The sequence below is a fragment of the Hoplias malabaricus genome, chromosome 6 (genome assembly GCF_029633855.1).
Source record: "Hoplias malabaricus isolate fHopMal1 chromosome 6, fHopMal1.hap1, whole genome shotgun sequence".
Taxonomy (NCBI): Eukaryota; Metazoa; Chordata; class Actinopteri; order Characiformes; family Erythrinidae; genus Hoplias; species Hoplias malabaricus.
Window position 1 is genome coordinate 16,052,470 of NC_089805.1, and position 21,535 is coordinate 16,074,004.

Sequence of the window (21,535 nt, forward strand, 5' to 3'; positions counted from 1 at the left end):
TGTAAGTTCCTGCCTTGAGGTTCAGGTCCCTACGGTAATTATACAGATGGTAAACAACCTACTCTAAGTGGTAACTTGATACTTGAACAACTGAAAAACTGTAATCTGCAATTGTATTGAAGCATTAATAAGGACTGCTGATCACTAATTGTTGCCTAAATAACCATACATTTTTTGTTTGGTTGAACCCTGAAGAAAGATGTAGAAAGAATCTACCTGTAACAGACTTACAAACTGAGCGAGATAGAGCCAGGTGGCCTATGGAAGCTTTGAGTCATGCAGAGGTGGACATAAGTCACATGCTCCACCAGCTGCAGAAGTTCACCCAAACCTAGTCTGAATTGTGGTGTTCTAATAAGCGGCCCAAACATTTTATAGGGGGATTGGTAATGGTTGCCATGACCATGGGTCTTCTAATGAGTTTTAGAATGTCTGCCATTAAAGCTTTTAACATGGCTACTGCCAGGTGACAAATAGGGGAATTGCCACAATGCACATTTATGGTACTCAATGCTAATAATTTCAATATGATCAAAATTATACAGACGGTAAACTCCCTACTCTCAGTGGTAACTTGAGCTACAAGTAGTCAGCCTCTCTGTGGACAGCTTGGTCATGGGTAGAATCCCTGCAGCATTTATAAATATCTTATTCCCTTGTCCTTAATACAGGAGTTTCTAGCTACAGCGACTTGAGAAGTGGTCACTGATCTCCAGTCCCACATAGCATACATTTTAGGCAGCGTCATTCCAATTTATGTTGATACCCAAGACAGTGAATTAGCATTCATCATTAATCTTTTCATAATAGTACACAAAAATATCTATCTAGGTGTTGTTAATGTTGGGTTCTGGCGAGAATCTACATTTGATTGAAAACCACACTGCTTGTAGCATACCTCGACAGTAACAGATTTATATTTAGTGCCTAACCTACTTATGTGCCCCCTCACCAAAGCAGTGGTGGACAAATTACATGAACCATGTACTTGAGTAAAAGTACAGATACAGAAAAATATTACTCCAGTAAAAGCAGAAGTCCTTACTGTAGATCTGATCTTGAGTAAAAGTACCAAATGTTTACCTTAAAATGTACTTAAGCACTGAAAGTATAAGTACCTTTAATGTGAAAGGCTGTAATATCTTATTATAATTTTTATAACAAGACTCAATGCAGGTGAAAAGACTCTAGTGTCACTCTTGGTTCCCCAGTTTTTTAAGGCACAGAGTGAGTCATGCTCTCCTATGTGGTCTGTAAAAAAGGCTTCAGGGGCCTGGCGTCTCACAGGAGACTATCACATTGCTAACATGTGCATAGATTGGATAACACCTATGGTTGCAGATCCTATTAGCATTTTTGATGGAGTACCAAAAACACACTCAGTCTTCTCTGTTATTGATATGTCTAATGGATTTTGGTTTCCACTTCACTCAGACAGTCAACAGACAGTTGGCATTTTCTTTTGGGGGTGAAATGTTTCAGTGGTCAAGTCTCCAACAGGGCCTACACAGTAGTACCACAAATTATCACCAGGCTGTATGGCAGCATTTGGCAGAACACAAATGTCCTGTTAAAAAATCCACACTAGTTCAATGCTTGCTTCACCTGATAATGAAGTGCACACCAATGAACTTGTGGCATTTCTAACACATCTCATTGCACATGGTCACAAAGCTAGTCTGACCAAAGTACAATTAGCCACACCTTCAGTTCATTATTTTGGACAGTCCATACTCCCTGACTCTGCATTCACTCCCAGTACCAACTACCATCAAAGGACTTAGGTCATTCTTGGGCTTGTGCAATTATTGTTGTCCATGGATTGAAAATTATGCTCAAATTGCTCAGCCATTGTATGAGATATTTAAGGGAAGCTCCAAAGAAACTGATAGTGTTCAGGTTTCCAACACAGCTGAAATAGCTATTAAAGAGAATAAGGATGCTCTGACATCTGCCCCAGCATTAGGTTTTGTTCAACCTGACCTGTGTTTCATGTTGTATGGTCATGAAAATGATGGTTGTATGACAGCATGCCTCATGCAAGATCATGGTGGTCAGTTACGGCCTGTAAAGTACTGTTCAGCTAAATTAGATATAAATGCAACTGGGTTTGGTCCATGTTTGCGTGTCATGCAAGCAATATATTTAGCTGTTACTATGCGTACTCCAGTTGTCTTTTCATAATCACTCACAATGCATTGTTCACATGTTGTTAAGTCTTTATTGTCTTTGGCTCGTGTAATTACAGTTACTACTCAGAGATGGGCTCTCTGGCTCTCTGCACTCACAGCTCCTAACTTTCACCTGCAAAGGGCACAGATTACTAATCCCTCATCATTAATGATGTCATGCATTGTCTGATACTTGTAATTAGGGTGAAGATGATGATGACAACGCAGCTGCTGGTACCCTTATTAAACATGCCTCATTTGTTTCTGATTTCATGTCAGCCAGTGAGCTTCCAACAGAACTTGAAGTTAAAGTAAAAGCTCACAATTCCTCTGACACAGATGAAGCACGAGGTAATAGAATTACCAGCATTGATGGTGGCTGCTACAAGAACTAATGACACTAGTTCACAAAATGTGCGTTCATAACTAGCGCAAATGTACTCTGATGTTCCTGCTATTGAAATGTGGTCTTGGATGGATAAAGGTGCGTCTTGATTTCAGTGGTTTTTGGAAAAAGGGAGTGAAGTATGTAGCACCTAAGGCACTTTAATCATACTTGGCAAAGCAAATTCATAGTTTAGGACATGTGGGTGTCCACAGCATGGTTCACCGGTTCTCCTCAGTATGGTGGAATCCTAAATACCGCTCCCGTGCATCTGAGGTAGTGCGGCTGTGTATATTGTGTCAGTTGAAGAATACAATGGGGGGTGTCTCCACGCCTGCAGTGCACACAATGGAACTCCAGGACCATTCACACATCTGCAAGTTGATTACATCACACTACCTCCCTGTCAGGGAAAGCAAAATGTGTTCATTTTGAGTTGATAAATTTTCACATTGGATAGAAGCTTATCCAAACAAAAAGGGAACTGCTTTTTAGACAGCCAAGGTACTGGTCCAAGACTATATTCCACATTGGGGTTTGCCTGACATCATAAAGTTTGACCAGGGTACACATTTCACAGGTAAAGTTGTGCTGAAAATGTTGCAGGTTAAATGGAAGGTCCACTGTCCGTACAGACCTCAAGAATCTGGTCAGGTGGAATGACAGAACCAAAATATAAAGCAGCATTTGTCAAAACTACACCAAAGTGGGGTTTCTTGGGTGTTGCTCTACCTGCTGTATTGTGTAGTATCAGAGCCTTACCTACACGCAAAATTGGTTTGAGTCCATATGAAATCATTATAGGACGTGTCATGTTTCTACCAGGAAGTATTGATCTTAGACAGGCAGATGTGCATCTTACTTCAGATTCCTTATATATGTACTATAAGCAGCTCACCAATTCTGTACATTCTGCTCAACAACGTGATAAAAAAATGCTTGGAATGAGCCTTCCAGTAGGGGATGATTAAAAATCACACAGCTGGTCCAGTTAAGGCAAAATGGAAAGGCCCATTCCAAGTGCTTTTAGTAACAGATGCAGCAGTATTGTGTCAAGGGAGGAAAGCTTGGACACACGTCACATTGCAAAGTAGTGTTACCACCTAACTAGGGACAGATGGGTGAACTGGCTGGGAGAGCTTTGGGAAGAAATGTAAGCATGTAGGCTACAGGGGCCACACCCAAAGTGAAGACACCCATTTTCTCTCTACGATTAGCATTCCAGCCAGTATCTTAGGAACCCAGTGTTACATAGGGTAAGACATGTTGATACACTATGTAATAGTGAAGTGATTTTCTTCAAAATGTTAAAATTTTATATACAGCAAGCTTGATACAGCCAAGTCTTTTTATTTTTTGTTTTTGTACTTTCTAGGAAAAGTCAAAGACAACAGTGGATGAACTCCCTTGGAGGTTTCTACATGGATGTGTTCATCTCACCAATCCTGATAATCCAACCTAATTCATCAAGGAAGATGACAGAAATGAAAATAGAGTTGTTGCTTTTTCTACGGGCTAAATGGACTACATGTGCTACTGTTCGCATCTCTAATGTGGGCAGTGACAGTGCATTTCAACTAAACTACACTACGCTACATTAAATATATAATGTTAGATACTTTAAGAATGATTAAGGCCTATTCCACTTAGGAATATGAAAATGTTTAGTTTTTTTCCTTTAGATTATTGTGTGTAAGTTTTCTTTTACGTACAAGAGAGAGGATTGTTGTAAATTGTTTTTCCTTTATTTGATTTGTACCATTTCTCCTGGCATTTGGACTGGTTTGGAGAGCACACGTTCCCTAACCTTACCTCATCTGAGAAGCTTAGTCTGTTAGACAAACATGGTTAATTTTACAACAGTGCACCAGGGACTCAGATGATGTTCATGGCCTAGGTTGTTTATGGCTCAGTGATGTGTTACAACAGTTCATCCTGTTTTCAGATCTTATTTAGATGATGATCAATGTGTAAGTTTGCAAAATAGGGTATAAAGATGTGTGCCTCTCACAGACCATTAGATCACTCTGAGATACAGTTTGAGACCATCAGACTTCATCCTAGTATCAGAGTGCTCAATAAACACTAGATTAGAGTAGAATAGACTGGTCTCCTCTCTTCACTTTGAAACCACCAGAACACAAGTTTACAACACCAGCTTTTGTCCTGGTAGCGCCTCCCCACCCATGGTTCTCCTATCTTTAACCACAGCCACCTTGAGGCAACTTCTGCCTCAAAGTTCCAGGATAATGATCTGCTTGGAGGTCTCTGAGATAAGTAGCATATTGACCTGCAGTGTTGTAGTGGCGGCAGTCTCTGAGAATTTCAGTTGCTTCCCCAGATCAACTTTCAACACCCAGTCTTGTGCTCTTGTTAGCAGGCCAACTGGGGTGGCCCTGTTGACTGATGGTGGCTTCTCCCCAGCCCAGACAAATGCAGTGGTATTCTTTGCTTGGCAGAGACTATTACAGTAGCCAGTTCCACAGCTGATGGTGTTCGCTATGGCCTTCAGTCCTTGGTCATGGCGCCAACAGTAGCACTCTCGCCCAGGGACTCTTCAGGCACAGGTTGCAGGCTGATGACTCCACCTGTCCTCAGCTGAACAGAAAATTTGTTTATAATGATAATAGTGGATAAAACCTATTTCATATTTTAGTATCAATTTCCTTTTCTGGATGAATAACTTGTATTAATATTGCTATACAAAGATAATTTGGGTTTAGTAGAGATTACATCATACATCATGAGGACGGAATCAATCAAATCCTGGTTACAGGCATTTTGGAAACCATAAAAGCAGGGATCATTCATCTTTAGTTTGGAGTACCTATGTGAATATGTATATCCATATGTGTGAGTTTCTAGGCATAGAATACAAACAACAATACAAATATCCTGTGAGGAAGGGTGGTGTCACCCCTCAGAGTGTCGTTTGGGGGCGCTGTTGGTCTTTGCTGGTTTTTCCCAGTTTCAGTCAGTTTGATTTTGATTAAACATTCAATTAAATGATCCTTACCATCAAGTGTGGTACCAGTCTAGTTGTCACGTAAAGTTCTGTCAAGTGATGTATGTGTTTGCTTGAGGTTAATATTGAAATCTCACGTTACAAATCTCTTTACGTTACAAAGGAGAGTTGAGAGAGGTCAATTTAGCCACTAAACCAGAGCCATCGGCTGATCTCTTCTTAGATTGGGAATGACATTTATGGTGATGGACAGCCTTGGTACCTTGGAGAGTATCCTGGTTTTTACTGGGTGACACATGTTTTATGAGTTAATATTTAGGGTATGGTTGGCCATGAATGTGTGAGGATATTGGGTTACATTACTGACTTCTATGGGTGACAAGATTTGACCCCTATGGGGAAAAGTGAAAGAGCTGTTGATGGTCTCTGGTTAATCTGGACGATTTTATAAGTGTGGATGTTTATAGAGTGCCACAGTTTTTGCTTCAGTATTTGGGGAGAGAAATTTTATAATCGACATGGCCAGTTTTATGAATTTGGTCTCCAAACTGATGACCCTGTGTGTCTGTCATTTTATTGCATTCATTAATGCCCATCCTCCAATGTTCTGGAGTGATATTGAGTTTGGAGGACAGAGGGAGTTTCAGGTTGCCTGTTATCAAAGGATTTCAAGAATCCATAATCCTGAATGCGATCAGCATATTTCTTTCTTCTTCAACTACACTCCCCTCGCTTTGTAGTTCTGTGGTCCCTTATGAGACATGGAGCTGCAATGAAGAAAGCTCTGGAGGGAAGTGAGATCAGTAAACATATTCAAATCTACTTTCAGAGTTGGTGCCTTCATATCTGTGTGTATGGGTGTGCATTAAGTGTTGCTTGGCTGTGCAGTGAAGGAACTCTAATTATTTATGTGTAGGTCCCGTCCAAACGCTACCTCAAGGGCTAGTTCTACAATCTCACCCTCTGCTTCATACCTAAACCCTGAGGAGCCACCTTGCTGGGCTCTCTTATATCTAACAAACCTCACCATTTCATCAGACCAAGTTTTTGATCTGCTCTGTAGGGCTCAAGTGCATTTGAGATAGAAAACAGTTATACCAAATGTCAGGAGATATCCAATGTAACTAGTAAGGTGGCTGAAGTGGACATGTGTATGTAACAGTCTGTGCTGACCAGAGTTGTTGAGATGAAAGTTCCTTAAGGGTGTTACCAATAGGAGTTAAGTCAATTACTTGAGTTCCCTCATATTCTATGTGAGTTAGTGCTTTTGTATCTAGCTCAATAGTGTTCTTGTAAAATAAATCTGAAATTTCTATCTCACTTTCCTATTGGTCAGAGTTCAGGTAATATAAGGCCAGGTCTCTCACATGTAGGTTTGCATTTTCTGGGACATCTACCCATAAAGTCTGGCTAAGTAGGGGCATCCTTTCTGAGGTATCATGCTGATCATAGGTTAGTAGGGCCTCTCTAAAATGAGTGTTAACCAACCAATGGTTTCTAATAATCTCAGCTTGGGTACTGCTTACCAAATATTGAGGTGTGACGAACACAGGACACTGGATATCACTCATCATAGGCTTAAGGCCACAGATTCCATTTGCGCTGTTACGAATAAAAGGTTTGCTAGAACACAAATAATGGATTTTTTTGTTGAGTGTGCACATGAGCAAGTTAGGCACCAAGTATAGATCAGAGTTATCATCCTGGTTTGCTACAAGAGGTGTGGTCTTTACTGGAACATAGGCAGAATCCTTCCAGAACCCGGCATTAATGGCATCTTTCAAGTGATAGGTATTTTCGGGCACCATTATGGGAAGCTTAATGATGAATGCCAATTCTCTGTCTTGGGATCAACATAAATTGGAATGGCACTACTTAAAGTGTAAGCTAGTTGGGCCTGGACATCAGGGACTACTTCTCAAGTGGCTGTAGCTAGAATCTCCTATACCAAGGATAGGGGAACTAGATACGAAGGAATTCTTTCCATGGCAAAGCTGTCCACAGAGGAACTGACTTCTTGTAGCATATCAGACAATAGCAAATTCATGAGTTGGATGTGGGCAATGTCAAGTAGTACTACGGAAAGCAAGGAGTTACCGTCAGGATAGTTTTTTTCAGAGCTACACTGTGAGCACTGAGTACCACAGCCATGCCAAGCCATTGTAGGGTTTACCCAATTTTTTGCAGGTGTTGTTGCTGTGCATTTTATTGGGTTTTAATGTTTGGAATTTCAGCCTGCAATTCCCCTACATAACGCTTGAGAGTGGCTAGGTTAACAGTGTTGACGGCAGACGTCCCAAAGCTCAGTAGGGATCCCACAGTCATGGCAGCCATTAACAATCCCCTATGAAACAATTAGGCTGGTTATTAGAATCACTCATTCCAGACTGCGTTAAAATTAACTTTTGCAGCTGGTGTAGCATTGATTTATATCAGTTTCTGCATGACTTATAGCTTCCTTGGACCACCTGGCTCCACTTAACCCTGTTTACTAGATGGTTAAAGGAAGGTTATTTTCTACATGCTTCTGTGGTGTTCAACTGTATGAATACACTGTGGCTATGTAGGTGACAGTTAGTGATTAGCAGTCCCAGCTGGTCCTTCAGTACCATTCATGAGTCAGGATCTGGTTCAATCCTTTCAGGAAGTATAGCGGTTCCTAAGGAGCCGAAGTTCAGGAAAATGAGCATCCAGGCCATCCTAACAGAAGAAATGGACTAGAGGTTGCTTGATATCCCAGTCCCATATTCACTGCCACATACTTTTTCAGTATGCTAACTGCAGTTCTGTTGACCCTCTCTACCTGACCTGTGCTCTGAGGGTGGTGGCTAAAGTGAAAGCTGGCCTTTAACCCCAAAAGTTGCCATAGCTGCTGTATGACCTTGGCTGTGTAATGTGTTCCTTAATCAGAGTCAACATGTATGGGTAGGGAAAGATAACCCTTGAGACTTGAGTTTTGCAAGGGGGCTTTATGGAGTGGATTTGATATTTGAAATTGGCAACATACCAGACAGCCTTTTATGTATTCAGCAACATCTTTTTTTATTTGTGTCCTGCAGATGGGGAGTCATGGGCATGCATCAGCATTAGTCCCCTGAGGAACCATGAATGCAGAAGTGTTAGAGTCCTGGAGAGATGCTTTAGTGTTATATAGGTCTTTAAGTCCTGTTATGCTGTCAAGATCTTCTGCAGACATGGGATGTGTAGATGGGTCAGAAACATGCAAAAGCATTTTGGAAATAGACGGGTTACAATACTGAATTTCGACTAAGTTGGTATCTAAAAAATCAGGATTAATTTATCAGGATGGTACCCTTAGTATTATCAGGTGTCAAGATTGCTGCAGTTTGAGACTGCATAATTGCTAGGACATCGGTGTCGGGTGGGTTTGGATAAAGGGAGGGATCAAATGTCCAAGGTGTGCCATCGCCGGGCTATCTGCTTGGTCATTGAGTTTTGTCATGTCCCAGGATTTGAGAGTGGCTCCTCAATTTCTTCCAGTAGATCTGTAGGTCATATGTGTCTACTTGGTGTTAACATGCGGCAAAACTCTTTGTGTTTGACTGGCTTTTTGTTTGACACTGTGTAATTGTTGGTTTTAAAGTGGCATGTGAAAATTAGGCATGCATAGTTAGAATCTGTGCAGATTACCAACATTTTTGTGCTATTCTGAACCACAGATTGAATTGTGCTGAGAACTCCTGCTATTTCCGCATTTTGAGAGGACTGAGCTCCCAAGTTGAACATTAGGGGTTCGTAAGGCCTCTCATTTATTCTGACATTGCCAACTCCCGCCGTTAGGTACAAATTTGTGGCACTTTGGCAGGGATATCTCTTTTGCATCGCCTACAGGAGACGAGTGCTGTGCATAGAGGGCTCCTCGGGATTTATGGTAATGCACCTCCATGTCAAAGCATTAAAGAGCCATTAGCCAGGAGGCTACACGTGTGTTAGGTGAAGGTGAAAAGTTAAAGCTAGCTTGTGTTGGTCTTCTGCTTGCATTGGGATAGTCCAGAATTCAGAGGCTACATTGATGGTTTATTTAGAGTTTCAGACTGAGGGGACCGCTTGTTCTAAATGTGTTATTGGCCACTGGGATAATGGGCTAGGTTGATTAAGCTTCCAATGATCAATAGTCAGGTGCTATTTGCTATTGGGTTTCATAATAGGCCATAATGGTGCTGAATATTTGCTGTTGCAGGGTTAAATGATGTCCTTTTCAAACAAGTCATTTACTGTACTGGTCCATACGATGCCTAAGGAATTTTGTATTGGCAGACAAACGTTGGTGGTGCCTCCGGACGAGTGGGAATGAGCACTGAGTGAATGGCAGTAAGACCACAGTCCATTGAATCCTTCAAAAATTACTTTTAAATTTACGAAACACACCAGAGTTTCGTTTGTTTTGGAGTGCATCGGCTTCCTTTAGTACCTGTTCGACTTGAGTCATGAATTCAGAGTTGGACAGTTCGTTTGGACAATGGGGACTCTCGTCTGTCTCTGGGAAAAGGGATGCTTCTAGGGATGAGTCCAGAGAACCATGACCATCACTTGGTTATAATCAGCTAAGTCTACTCTACAAATGGCATCTTTGCCCACATTAAAAGCCAAATTGAGAGCGATGGCTTGTGTTAGAGAACACCTTTGGTTCTGGGTGTTCAAAGAGCAGGGAATTGATCATTGGTCATGAAATCTAGTACTGACTAGCCAATCCAAAGGAGATGAGTGAAGAATAATTAATCTTTTTGTGTCCTGCAGATGGGGAGTCATGGGCATGCATCAGCATTACTCCCCTGTGAAACTGAGGGACCACAAACCCTTAGTATTATCAGGTGTCAAGATTGCTGCAGTTCGAGACTACATGATTGCTAGGACATTGGTGTCAGGTGGGTTTGGATAAAGGGAGGGATCAAATGTCCAAGGTGTGCCATCATGGGCTCCTTGTTTGGCTAAGCTATCAGCTTGGTCATTGAGTTTTTGTCAATGATGTTAAAGGAGGTGAGTGAAGAATAATTAATGGTTGAGTGGCTTTGTTTTGTATGAAGAGATAGGTGGAACTTGCCCATGTTTCCACCAAAGCTGTGGCTTCTAAGAACTGAGGTGACAGTTGGATAACCGCATGAGCGTGATTTAACTCTCTGGAGTCTAAAGGGGTTTTCAGACACTCTGGTGTAGTCAGACATGCCTTGACTTTTTTTACAAATTACACCCATCTCAAATTATTTTTTCTCAATGTGTTACACATGCTTTTCTTCAGAACAATCTCTGCAACAACAATTTTGAATCAGTAAGAATGTCATACATCTATATTTTGATGAAAATTACTCTAAACTTAGACTTTCCAAAAACCTATTTTCAGATATATTGTGAAAAAATGTTTTAAACATTTCTCGCCAAGACTTTTGAGGTCAGAACTTTGTAAACATTGGTGTTGGTAACTCACTGCTGATTATATTTTTTATAAATTGTTTGTAGTTTTATTCTTAGAGCATAACAAATGTGAGGTGACACTGTGTTTTACTCAGTCACTTGTTCCTACATTGAATATGCATGAGATAGTTGCAAAAACTCAGGTGAGAGATCCCCTCCCCATTATCAAGGTAATGGCCCCTTAGCCTGTCCTCCCCCACAGCTGTCAAAAGAAAAGAGACCTGAGGCAGAAGAAGTCTTATCAAAGTTTATTGAAAAACAATATGAACTAAACAAGCAAAAACAACAAAAATAACTGGCATAAATAAGAAAGAATAGAACCTGAACTCACATGTAAAGATATACTTACTATACTAAAGATAGTCGTACTATATGTACTATACCTTTTGTGTATATATGTATGAGTCAATTCTGCAAAAGATGCCAAGCTCTAAAACTCTATCAGGATGACAATGCACCAATACACACAGCAAGACTGGTGAAAGATTTGATTGATGAACATGAAAGTGAAGTTGAAAATCTCCCATGGCCTGCACAGTCACCAGATCTAAATATTATTGAGCCACTTTGGGGTGTTTTGGAGGAGCGTGTCAAGAAACGTTTTCCTTCACCAGCATCACGTAGTGACCTGGCCACTATCCTGCAAGAAGAATGGCTTAAAATCCCTCTAACCACTTTGCAGGTGTGTGTGGTGTATATGTCATTCCCAAGACAAATTGACACTGCATTGGCCGCAAAAGGAGGCCCTACACCATACTAATAAATTATTGTGGTCTAAAATGACATGTTTCAGTCTCATTGTCCAACCCCTGTACATGTGTTTTACATTCGTTTACGCTTGTCACATACAAAGTAATACTTACTTAGTTTATTTTTATTTTTATTTACCTGGTGTTTACACATTAAGTGCGAATGAATGCTAAAGACAGGTTTTTTTTTTCCAAAAAGGCAGATCTTGGTGGATCTGTGTGGGTAGCTCCCTCCATTTCTGGAGGTAGAGAATGAGTATTGTCATTTAGGACTAGGGATGTTTCAGACCCCTTATTTGCATTTTGCTGGGACTTTAGGAAACCTCTAAGGTCGAGGAAAACTTTCCTGACTCGCTCCTCCAAAACACCCCAAAGTGGCTCAATAATATTTAGATCTGGTGACTGTGCAGGTCATGGGAGATGTTCAACTTCACTTTCATGTTCATCAAACCAATCTTTCACCAGTCTTGCTGTGTGTATTGGTGCATTGTCATCCTGATACATGGCACCGCCTTCAGGATACAATGTTTGAACCATTGGATGCACATGGTCCTCCAGAATGGTTCGGTAGTCCTTGGCAGTGATGCGCCCATCTAGCACAAGTATTGGGCCAAGGGAATGCCATGATATGGCAGCCCAAACCATCACTGATCCACCCCATGCTTCACTCTGGGCATGCAACAGTCTGGGTGGTACGCTTGTTTGGGGCTTCTCCACACCGTAACTCTCCCGGATGTAGGGAAAACAGTAAAGGTGGACTAATTAGAGACTTGCTGTCTTGATCACTGATACGCCAGCAAGCTGTGCACCAACAGTTTGTTCTCTTTTGAACTCTGGTATGTCACCCATAATGTTGTGTGCATTGCAATATTTTGAGCAAAACTGTGCTCTTACCCTGCTCATTAAATATTCTCACTCTGCTCTTACATGAAATCTCCCACACTAAAATGACAGGTGTTTCAGTTTTATTGTCTAACCCATATATATATATATATATATATATATATATATATAATTCATTAATTATCTGTAACCGCTTATCCAATTCCAGAGCCTACCTGGAATCATTAGGCGCAAGGCAGGAATACACCCTGGAGGGGGCGCCAGTCCTTCACAGGGCAACACAGACACACACACACTTTCACTCACACACTCACTTTTGAGGACACTTTTGAGTCGCCAATCCACCTGCAATGTGTGTTTGGACTGTGGGAGGAAACCGGAGCACCCGGAGGAAACCCATGCGGAGAACACACCAACTCCTCACAGACAGTCACCCGGAGCGGGAATGGAACCCACAGCTGTGGGTTGTGGAGCTGTGTGCTTGTGAATTCTAAATGGGGGACTACTAATGGTGGAGTGAGAGGGGAGTTGCTATAAACAAATGAGCAAATAATTTAATAACAATAATAAAATTTTATATAAATATATATACACACACCAGGGTTGTGAATGAGGGATAGCCATGCAATTTAAATTGTGATAGCAACTTCCACCATCAGAGGGCACTAAAGGTTCATTTAAATGGCAATAGCAAGCTTCAGCACTGAACTTAAATTTAAATTGCCATACAAGACTCGATCACCAGAGGGCGCGGAAGACAAATTTAAATTGCAATGTAGACCATGAACAAAACGTGGCGCTGGTGGAGATTTAAATTGCAACAGCAAGTGTAAACACCTGGTAACCGAAATGGAAATTTTAACTGTAGTAGGGCGCTGAAATTTTAGGATGCCCCAGTAGACTTCAACCATAAGGACAGTAAGGGAATATACCATTTCAAAACACTACAGGGTACAAGGAGAAGAAAATCTTCACTTGACCACAAGGGACAGCAATGGGGAAAGTATGCTTCAAACTGCATTAAGAAGTTCATTCTTAATTCATTCAGCCATTGTAGCGACCCATTTAAGTGTCTGAACGGGCAGAGGACCTAGATCGCCTTTGTCATGGAGTTCCACAGTTGACGGAGAGGACGGTGCCGCCCGGCAGCAATTCCCTAATGTGGATTCCGTACGTCAGGGTTGTTCTCAGCCTATGTAACGAGCGTGTTATACTCTGCATGCAGATTTGATGCATGAGTTTACATGACGCTATATCAACAGAAAACAGATTTAACAACAATAATACATTGGCACACCCTTGCCCTGTCTCATGCTTTCCTGTCCTGTTTTTGTTTTCCCCATATGTGCTCATTTAGCATTAGCTCATTAGTATTTCCAGGTGTTCCTTGTTTGTGCTGTGTATACCCCTTTGTTTCCAGTGCTCCCTTGTTTGTGTAGATGTTAGTTTCTGTTCGTGTCTCTTAGTTTACCCATGTCTACCCCAGTTCATTGCTGTTTCCTGTCTGTCCTTGTCTAGTCCTCTTCAGTTATCTAGTTAGCTTGTGTTTGTTTTGTTATAGTTTTGTTTTGTTCTTTGTTAAATAAAGATCTCCTTGCATGTACATCCGTCTCCTTTTTTTCCTTGCCCAGCCGTGACAATCATAGAACACAATTGCCCACATTTTGCCTACAGTTTCCCAGGTGTCCTACTCTGAGCAAGCAAAAGAGCTCCTCAGAGTGTGCAAACCTTTCTTTTCTCTCCCTCCATCTGTTTCTTGAGAATACAGTTCTGATCTGATCTGCTCTGATCTTGTTATGGAGGGATCCACTGAGCGCACACAAGCTGAAAGCTAAAAGCTTGAGCAAAGAGCTCAATTTTATATGACTATCATTTGATTTGAGTTCAAAGCTCAACATGAATTCAGTTTACTCAGTTTGCTTATAATGATAATAGTAGATAAAAACCTATTTCATATTTTAGTATTTTTTTTTTCTGGATGACTTGAGTGCATTAATACGATACAAAGATTAATTTGGGTTTACATCATACACATTTAAATTGAGAATTTGTATGTGTATATATATATATATATATATATATATATATATACACAAAAACAACCATACAAATGTCCTGTGAGGTGGTGTCACCCCTGTGATGATGTATGTGATTGCTGAAAGGACCAAAGGAGTGTGCGGTATCTTGATGCCACACGCCAGCACTCAGAACTCAGATCCATCTGCTGATCTCTCCCTAGATTGGGCATGGCATTTAAGGTGATAGACAGCCTTGGGAGAGTATCCTGGTTTTACCATGTGACATTTGACTGTGTGAGGATGTTGGGTCACAAGATTGACTAGTACAGGTGATAAGGTTTGACCCTTTTTTAGTCTCAAGGGTTTCCTATGGGGAAGAGTGAAAGAGCTGTTTGACGGTCACTGATTATCAGTTTATTTGAATTAAGATCATAAACAGAGTAACAATGATACTTAGTGTGAGGATAGCCCTTCTCATAATTATGGTGTTAACCTGGTTCATTTCTCAAGAGAGGATGTTTATGGAGAGTCATTGCGTCAGAGTTTGGGAAGAGGAACTTTATGATCTCCAGGGCCTGTTTTATAACTTTGGTCTCCAAAGTGATGACCCTGTGTGTGTGTGTGTGTGTGTGTGTATGTGTGTTTGTCAGTCAGTTTATTCCAGTCACTAATGTCCATCCTCCAAAGGGGTCAGTGGAATTCTGGTGTGATATGGAATTTGGCAGACAGAAGAAGAGTTTCACATTGCCCTCTATCAAAGGATTTCAAGAATCCATAATGAATGTGATCAGCATATTTCGTGCTTCTTCCACTACAATAAACATAAACAACCGCAATAGAAACATTTCCCAGTTTCTTTTATTTTGGCCACATTTTTCCTTTTTTTTAATTGTATTTTTCGTGTATGTGTAACAGAAGAAACCTTCTGTTCAAGTCTTCTCTACACAGGCAGACAAACTTTGTGTATACATGTTTCGAGTGCCTCGCTTATCTCTCTGTTTGTCTCTCTCTCTCTTGCTTGCTCTCTCTCTGCTGCACTGATTGGATATGTGTAGCTCAGCTTCTTGGATCTGGGTAGTCTGTTTAAAAAAAATAATAATAATATGCATGATGCAGCATTATGTTTAGAAATTCTGCACTTCAAGCATGTTCAACTTGAAATACACAATAAACCAATACACGACAGTATTTAATTTTTAAAATTGTATATTAGGCACAATGCTAATCCAGGCAGACACTTAGCTATTCCTACTAGCAACAAGCTAACAACTGAACTGAATATTTTATCAATATATATATTGCATATACTTCATATACCTCTAATGCCAGGTTTTTTCTTTCACTTGCTCGTAGTAATTTTTAATGTCTTTATTATGTTTGCACGTAACCATTTCTTTAGCTAACACTATCTAAACTCATCAGAGTCTTTACAAAATAACCACAAATGATGTCAGTTATATGATTCAGTTATAAAAAATCCAAAGAATAGGCCAGCATAATATTCTTATTAGACAAACTGGACATTTTAACCGCTTTCTAAACAGAAAGGCTCCTAATAAAAACAGAGACTATACATAACACAAAGTGAGAGCGAGAGAGGGATAAATATTAACGTTACACGTGCTTTAGAGGCGGTCTCAGGAATAGGGTGCTTAGTTGAACAGTGGTTACATGTGATAGGCTTTCTTATCATTATATGTTTATTAAATATATAAAGAATATGCATACATTTAAAAAATGTGAAAAATCTTAAATTACCGTGCAAGCAGACAGTAGCTGACACTAGAAGCCAAAAAGATATTAAATGAACCAACAAGCAAAAATATCACCAGAACATAAGCCAACTCCTACCCAGCAGGTTACCATGCAAAGATGAGTCCATGAAAACTTCAGTTTAGGATGGGCAGCTAGTTCAAGGCAAGTGGCAGTAGCTAGAGCATGGGCAGCTTGTCTGAAGAGAGCTTGACAGTCTTCCAGCTGGGCAGGTGGGTAGTCGTCCACTCAGAAAAAGGTAGAGGAATGGAATTAGTTTGATCTGTTTGGGTGTATGTAAAACAGAGAATGTGAACATTTACAGTAAAAATCTGGCAGGTTTGGTCACTTTAAAATATACGGTCACATTTTTGGCAATCATAAATTTTACATTTAAGGACTCTTTTGTTTATAGTACATTTCTGTTAAAAAACAGATATACACTGTCACTGTCAAATAGCCATAGCCATAGTCTATACAAGCCATAGTATTTATGTAAAAATAACAAAGAAACATTGTTTTGCTATAAAATTGACATGGAAATTGTGTGACAAATGAGAGAATGGAGACTTTGATAGAGCCATATATAGAGATAGCCAAACTGCATCCTATATTCAGCCCTTAAAAGGAGATATTGTTGAAAGGACCAAGGAAATTGGTCCAGTGTTATATGGGTGCCACACACCAGCACTCAGGTTGGTGAACTTTCCTGACCAACACACATCTTGTCATAACATGCAACCCATGTTAACCTCAATGAAACCCTAAATCAAAAAGTCTCAAAGACAGAAAAATCAAAGAAACTCTGAAAATCACAGGAAATATGGAGAAGCAAGGCATTAGCTCCCTAATGAGTCTCAGCTCCTCATCTCCTCAGCTCCTCATCTTTGGACTCATCTAATCATCTTTTTAGATCACTACCTCTCCTGTTCACAATGACAGAACCTGTCTGCTCTGCTGAGCTGCATGAGACACTCTCAAAGAGCCAATCAGAAATAAGGAAAGGAAAAAAGACATTTTCGGCTGGTTAAGCTGGCTTTGTGTTTGGGTGGGCAGAAAGGCCCCGAGCCAGCCATGCATCCAGTTCTTCAGGGATGGAGTATCTATTGCTCTCAGGAATGTTCAGAGTCTGGGGGTTGGAGTACAGAGTGCCTGCCGCCTTGCTGGCCCCTGCAGACCATGCTTCATCGATGCTGTTGAGCAATTCACCACCTTAGGCACCGCACCCTATCTGGGCCACTGGTCCTCCAACTGCCTCAAAGGTAAGGCAACCCCCCATCACTGAGTTCAATGCTTGGGCTGTTGTCAGCATTGAGTCTCACATCCTCACATCCAACAGTTTCACATCCTCTTTGATCTTTTGCAGCTGCGTGATTCCACCTTCTAATTCTGCTATCTTTTGCGACAGACAGGAACAACTTTCAAAGGTAGTGCATGGTGGGGAGCCACAAGCTTTAAATTAATAAACAAATAAGATAGAAATATAAACAAAATACAAATTAAACTGTAAAATGAGAACGTGACAAGAACTGTTTAGACTCTATATAACTTTTTAGCTAGATTCTCATTTAACAGACAAGTGATGTGGATCTCCAGGCATTGGCAGTTCAGCTTTTTTTCCAGGGTGGCAGGGCTGATCCTCAGGGACAGTGTACTGGTTTTTGTCCATAAAAAGTAAATCCTCTCACTCATTGACATTGAGGTCTTCAATTTTGAGTTGTACATTTATAATAAACCAATAAACCTCACCATAAACCTATCTCATTTTGATTGCTGTTCTTTTGCACGTTTATTGTAGTATGTTTACACTTTACATTTATAATATTGCTTATACATGTTAAGAAATTATGTAATATTTACTTCTTTACAAATAACACATTAATCAATAAAGTTCACCGTTGCATGTTGATGAAAGAAAGATGAGATGCAATAAGGACAGAAGACAAATTAAAAATGTTATTGTTGCAAATTTGTTTTAAAATGGTTGGGATTTTATGGTTCTGATAAGTTATATATATATATATTAGAACTGTAGTTATATACATATGTACATAACAGAATTCTAGAAATGCTGAGATGAGTATACAACTCATGGCAGTGCAATGACCTTATATTATTATTTATTTTATTAAAAATAAATGGAGAGTAAAATGTTTATCAATAGAGATATGAATAAATATTCATTAAAAAAATCATTTAAGTCAATATGACAATGAATTTGCAGCTCTTACTCCAGAAGAAATCATAGGCCATTATTCTGTCTGGAGAACAGCACCAAGGAGAAAATTTGCAGGTTTTAGACAAAACTGTAGTTACTATATTTTGGACTAGCTCTTTAGCAAAATGTGGCAAAAATGTAATAATGATATACAACCCCAATTCCAATTAAGTTAGGACGTTGTATAAAACATAAATAAAAACAGAATACGATGATTTGCATATCTTTTTCAACTTATAAGCAATTGAATACAATACAAAGACAAGATATTTAATGTTCAAATTGATAAACCTTTTTGTTTTTTTGCACATATTCACTCATTTTGAATTTGAGGCCTGCAACACGTTCCAAAAGAGTTGCATCAGGGGCATTTTTACCACTGTGTTACATCACCTTTCCTTTTAACATCACTCAATAAGTGTTTGGGAGTTGAGGACACCTATTGTTGAAGCTTTGTAGATGGAACTTCAGTTGCTCAACAGTCTGGAGTCTCCATTGTCATATTTTACACTTCATAATGCGCCGCAAATGTTCAATGGGAGACAGGTGTGGACCAGTGGCGATTGCTCTAAGACTGCAAGGGAAGCTCAGCTTCCCCAAAAATGTCAAAAAATAAGTGATCAAATATATACTGTTGTGTGTACATGTCGTTGAATAAATATGCACTACAACGCGATTAACTTTTGTTCAGAATCAGCTTCTTATCACTGGTACAGACGCGACTTTCCTCTCAATCATTCGCGCAGATTAACAGTGATTTAAACAGTGAGGACGCAGAGCGTCCACAGAGTTCAATGGAGAAGCAGCGAAGGGCAGGGAAACGAGACGAGTGATTGGATAAATGCTGGGCTTTGTCCCGCCCATCGGACGCTCAGCGTCTCTGGGGGTCTATGGGGCAGTGGGCTGGCCTCGGCTGGCCCGGACGCTCAGCTTCTGCATGATGATTGGATGATCTGTCTGAGGCTGAATCCCTTTTTCATTGATAGCGAAATGAGCGAATCAGCGAGCCTTTGGTGTAAAGATCCGAGGGAGCATTACATTTTCATTCTGTTCTGCGTTGAACCAGACTATCTTAATCCTTTTAGCGGCATTTTCTTTGTTAATAACGACTAGCGACAAATCGAGCTTCTATTTCTGGTGGAGTTTTTTGTAGCTGCTTGTGTTTGGAGACTGACTTCTATCACTCTTTCTGACTTCTATCGCAGTTTCTGTCCAGCGGGTGCTGCTGAGCCCCTCCACCGTCACAAAGCACTCACAGGCGGACACACTTCACATGGGCCAAGGCCGTTTAAGCAGCCTAGCTCTGCCGACCATTGAGAGGACTCTAGTCAAGTCCCTGGAAAAGAAGCCTTGTTGGTACGACAGGGTCACAGATCATTTTCTTGAAAAGGAACGGAGGGTAGAATTTACGTATAAATAAACCGACACATTTTATGATGTAGGCTGAAATTGAGCTTCCCCTCCTTGAAAGACCAGCATCTGCCACTGGTGTGGACTGCAGGCTACTACAAAGCCACGGTGTTGTAACACATGTAGAGTGTGGCTTGACATTGTCTTGCTGAACTAAGCAGCAACGTTCCTGAAAAAGGTGTGGCTTGGATGGCAGCATATGTTGCTCCAAAACCTGTATGTACCTTTCAGCATTAATGGTGCCTTCACTGATGTGCAAGTTACCCATGCCATGGGCACTAACACACCTCCATACCATCAGAGATGCTGACTTTTGAACTTTGCGCTGCTAAAAATCCGGAGAGTCCGTTTCCTTGTTGGCTCGGAGGACGCAAGCCCCTGGTTTCCAAAAACAATTTGAAATGTGGACTCAGACCACAGGACATTCTTCCACTTTGCGTCAGTCCATCTCAGATGAGCTTGAGCCCAGAGAAATCTCAAGTGTGCAAGTTGTACAATTTTATTTTTTTTTTTAATTTTACAAATTTTATGGTGAAAAACTGTAAAACCATGACATATATGTCTGAAAACTCAAAAAGGTTTGAAAACAGTTTCAGTAACAATGAAATACCATAAATATTTTATCAGCCAAAATACAAATATTTACATCTCTTTACTGTAAAAAAAAAACAACAAAAAAACATTATTTCACTGTTAAACCCACAAACCATTAGAAGCGGTACAAGTGTCCAAGTACTGGGAGGAGCTGAGACTCATTAGGGAGCTAATGCCTTGCTTCTCCATATTTTCTGTGATTTTCAGAGTTTCTTTGATTTTTCTGTCTTTGAGACTTTTTGATTTTGGGTTTCATTGAGGTTAACATGGGTTGCATGTTATGATTATGTTATGATGTGTGTTGGTCAGGAAAGTTCACCAACCTGAGTGCTGGTGTGTGGCACCCATATACCACTGGACCCATTTCTTTGGTCCTTTCAGCAATATCTCCTTTTAAGGGCTGAATATAGGATGCAGTTTGGCTATCTCTGAATATGGCTATATCAAAGTCTCCATTCTCTCATTTGTCACACAATTTCCATGTCAATTTTATGGCAAAACAATGTTTCTTTGTAATTTTTACATAAATACTATGGCTTGTATATCTGTTTGACAGTGACAGTGTATATCTGTTTTTTAATAGAAATGTACTATAAACAAAAGAGTCCTTAAATGTAAAATTTATGATTGCCTAAAATGTGACCGTATATTTTAAAGTGACCAAACCTGCCAGATTTTTACTGTAAATGTTCACATTCTCTGTTTTACATACACCCAAACAGATCAAACTAATTCCATTCCTCTACTTTTTTCTGTGGACAACTACCCACCTGCCCGGCTGGAAGACTGTCAAGCTCTCCTGCTACCTACTTCAGACCAGCTGCCCATGCTCTAGCTACCAACTAGCTGCCCACCCTAAACTGAAGTTTTCATGGACTCCTAATTATTACTACTACTACAACTTAATAATAATAATAATAATAATAATAATAATAATAATATCATTGCTTACATTATATATACTATGATTTTATCAGTACACAATTTTGGGTCCTTTTAT

At 40.2% G+C, this 21,535-nt stretch overlaps 1 protein-coding gene across 3 annotated transcripts in view; it reads left to right on the forward strand.

The window, feature by feature from the left end:
- The window catches only part of LOC136700385 (solute carrier family 66 member 2), a 37,362-nt gene extending 28,508 nt beyond the window's left edge, over nt 1–8,854 (forward strand). The window contains exon 4 of one of the 3 annotated variants that reach the window (XM_066675717.1): nt 3,932–8,854. In XM_066675717.1, the coding sequence (XP_066531814.1) occupies nt 3,932–4,157 (226 nt within the window). In that variant the 3' untranslated portion in view covers nt 4,158–8,854. The remainder of the gene's footprint in view (nt 1–3,931) is intronic. The other 2 variants (XM_066675719.1, XM_066675718.1) reach the window with 2 other exon arrangements.
- Nucleotides 8,855–21,535: the final 12,681 nt, after the last annotated feature.